This window comes from Solea solea, chromosome 18 (assembly GCF_958295425.1).
Source record: "Solea solea chromosome 18, fSolSol10.1, whole genome shotgun sequence".
Taxonomy (NCBI): Eukaryota; Metazoa; Chordata; class Actinopteri; order Pleuronectiformes; family Soleidae; genus Solea; species Solea solea.
In genome coordinates this window covers 3,075,830-3,079,295 of record NC_081151.1, presented here as the reverse complement: position 1 = coordinate 3,079,295, position 3,466 = coordinate 3,075,830, and the positions used below count along the sequence as shown (strand labels likewise).

Below are 3,466 nucleotides of genomic sequence, written 5' to 3'. Positions count from 1 at the left end.
TCAAATAATATAATAAAACATTTATGATTTTTTTTAAGCTCAGATGAAATGGACTAATCATGTTTGGTGAGGATGTGCGTGATGGGAAGCCACGCCGTGGAGGAGCGACACACATTCCTTTTATGGCTCTCCTTTAAAAAACAAAAAAACACAATACGATGAGTTTCTAATGACGCTTTTCATATGAAACTGTTCTTTTCAGGCAGCGAAGGTGTACAATTGGGGAGGTGGTGGTGGTGGGTGGGGGATGAGGTGGTGGTGGGTGGAGGGGGAAGCTTGAGGAGTCTCACATCTAGGTGCGAGGAGATTATTCAAATAGGGCCCAAGGCGTAGAAGTAGGGATTGGAGGCTTGCCTGGCGCACAGAGCTATATCACAGCGCTAACAGGCAGCTCGGAGCGTCATTTGAACTCTAGTCACTGACAGACGCGTCTCACTGCTGGGCTGCAGGAAGACACACATGCACCAGTCCTCGACGACGGGACACGCCGACGACCCACGCGCACCCAGTGGTCCCCAGTCACCTGCTATTGGGGAGACTTTTGGCTTTTCCTCAGCTGGGACACGCTTTGTAGAAAGTCCTCCATGATGCTTGGAGCAGTTAAAATGGAAGGACACGAACACACCGACTGGAGCACCTACTACGCAGAGCCCGAGGTGGGTACCTTAAATATATAGATATATTTTTCCCCCCTCGTCTAAAGCCGATCCCATTTTATACAACTCAATATTAGCCCTGAGATAATATTAACTTTGTGATCAAATATTGACTTGAGGCGCCTCCAAATCCTCCCCCATCTCCACGCAGCGCGCTATCCTAACAAAGTTGCTTGACATGTAAGAGGGGAGGAGGGAGGAGGGGGCGCCTTTTATTATTATTATCATTATTAGTAGTAGTATTATTATGTTGGATTATAATTTCGTGAATCCAAAAAGTATATTTTCGAAACAGGATTATTATTATAATTCCCTGCTGGGCGGCGTCTCCACTCTACAAACACCCGCGCTGTTTGCTTTTTGGTGCGGATGTGATTTAAATATTTGCGCTGCAGTCACTTTTTTTTGTGTTAAGTGTCAACATTTTCATCAACAATGTACTTTCTTATTATTTGTGCAGCGGATTATTGAATTATTGCGGTTTTATTTCTGATTCTAATACTATTTTATAAAAATGCTTCTTTTTAATGCGTTAATTATAAGAAAAATAATCTGTTTTTGGGTTAAAGAAAAATAAGGATGTGTGTTTTTCTTTAATGTGCTTGTGTCACATGAAACTGATGAGTGTCTTTCTTTCCCTCGCTCACTGACAGTGTTACACCGCTGTTGGAAACATGAACACAGGCCTGGGAATGAATTCTATGAACACATACATGAGCATGCCCGGCATGAGCACCAGCGCCAACATGACGGCCAACTCCATGAACATGTCCTACGTCAACACGGGCATGAGTCCCTCCATGACCGGCATGTCGCCGGGCACCGGAGCCATGAACGGCATGGGCGCGGGCATGACGGCCATGAGCGCAGCGCTGAGCCCCAGCATGAGTCCCATGACCGCGCAGCCCGCGTCCATGAACGCGCTGACATCCTACAACACCATGAACGCCATGAGCCCCATTTACGGACAGTCGAACATCAACAGGTCCAGAGACCCAAAGACCTACCGCAGGAGCTACACACACGCCAAACCCCCGTACTCCTACATCTCCCTCATCACCATGGCCATCCAGCAGTCTCCCAGTAAGATGCTGACACTGGCCGAGATCTACCAGTGGATAATGGACCTCTTCCCTTTTTACCGGCAGAACCAGCAGCGCTGGCAGAACTCCATTCGCCACTCTTTGTCCTTCAATGACTGTTTCGTCAAAGTGCCCAGGTCGCCGGATAAACCCGGCAAAGGCTCCTTTTGGACTCTGCACCCGGACTCCGGGAACATGTTCGAGAACGGCTGCTACCTGAGGAGGCAGAAGCGCTTCAAGTGCGACAAGAAGATGGTGAAGGAGGGCGGACGCAGCAAGGGGGGAGACGGCGGCTCCTCCAACAGCAGCTCCGAGAGCTGCAACGGCAACGAGTCCCCGCACTCCAACCACTCCTCCAGCGACCACAAGCGCTCTATGTCGGACATGAAGACGAGCCAGGCGCTGAGCCCGGAGCACGCTGCTGCTGCTGCTGCTGCAGCCGCCGCCGCTGCCGCCGCCACCGCCTCGCCGGTGTCGCAGGGGCAGCACCTCATGTCACAGCATCACTCGGTCCTTGCGCACGACGCGCACCTGAAGCCGGAGCACCACTACTCCTTTAACCACCCTTTCTCCATTAATAACCTTATGTCGTCGGAACAGCAGCATCACAAAATGGACCTTAAGACTTACGAGCAGGTGATGCATTACTCCGGCTACGGCTCCCCGATGGCCGGGGCTTTTTCCATGGGCTCCATGGCGGGGAAAGCCGCTCTGGATTCCTCATCCATACCTGACTCATCTTACTACCAAGGCGTGTATTCCAGGCCGATCATGAACTCCACATAAACTGATCCAGATGTAGATTTTCCTGCCCTTTCAATTTGTACATTTGTATAAAAAAAACAAAAATATAGAGTTTGTGTACAATATGTATTTCAGATATTTTTTTGATGTTTCCCACCGTTTTTAGTTGTCGAGTTTGTTAGTAGCTTAATTATTTTTCAGAAAGGGTTGTTGACGATAATGATGATAATGATGATGATGATGATGATGATAATGATAATGATGATAATAATTAAAGACAAAAAAATGATAATGATGATAATGTGACGAGATCTGTTCAGAGGTCAGGCTTCAGGAATGGACCCAAAGACAAACAGAAAACTTGCTGTAAAAAAATAGCCTCCATCTGCATATCAAGGATTCCGACATGAATTTAAATGATGCCTCACAGGATTTCTTCAATCATTTGTGTGATTCCTATTTATGGCTTGTATATGTGTATTCTTGTAGTGACAAGAACAGAATCTATATTAAAGTGTTATTGGTTTTGTTTCCTGAATATGAGTGTTCGACCATTATTATTATTATTATTATTATTGTTATTATTATTATCATAATATAAAACAGGGTGTTAATCGAATATAACAACATATAATTGTAAGCAGAGATATTTCACATTAATACTAAATTTAATTCGTTTATAATGAATAACAACGACTATTTTTGAAGAGCAGCTTATTTTACAACATGCATAATAACCCATACTAACAGAAAAGACATGCATAATGGAACAAACAACATTAACACACATGCAGCCACCACATACAAGCAGGAAGATGCCTGACTGTCTCAGAAGGATTATTGTTTTCTTTTAAATTCTGGCCATCAGTGTTGCTGTGTGCTGTTTTGACAAGGCGCATATTTTCAGCACGGATTAATAGATTTGTTGGACAACACTGAGCACAATGCTCTCAGTTTGTCAATTCTGAACATGTCAACAAAAGC

General features: G+C 45.4%; 1 protein-coding gene across 1 annotated transcript; it reads left to right on the top strand.

The window, feature by feature from the left end:
• The first annotated feature begins 336 nt into the window (after positions 1–336).
• Positions 337–3,020, top strand: foxa2 (forkhead box A2). Its single transcript, XM_058615369.1, has 2 exons — positions 337–656; positions 1,310–3,020. Exons 1-2 carry the CDS (start codon positions 585–587, stop codon positions 2,522–2,524), a joined length of 1,287 nt encoding a protein of 428 aa, XP_058471352.1. The 5' UTR covers positions 337–584; the 3' UTR covers positions 2,525–3,020.
• The last annotated feature ends 446 nt before the right edge of the window (positions 3,021–3,466 follow it).

Coding starts and splice junctions, on each gene's coding strand:
- foxa2 (XM_058615369.1), top strand. CDS start 585: ATGATGCTTGGAGCAGTTAAAATGGAAGGACACGAACACACCGACTGG. Junction 657..1,309: donor CCTACTACGCAGAGCCCGAG/GTGGGTACCTTA, acceptor GCTCACTGACAG/TGTTACACCGCTGTTGGAAA.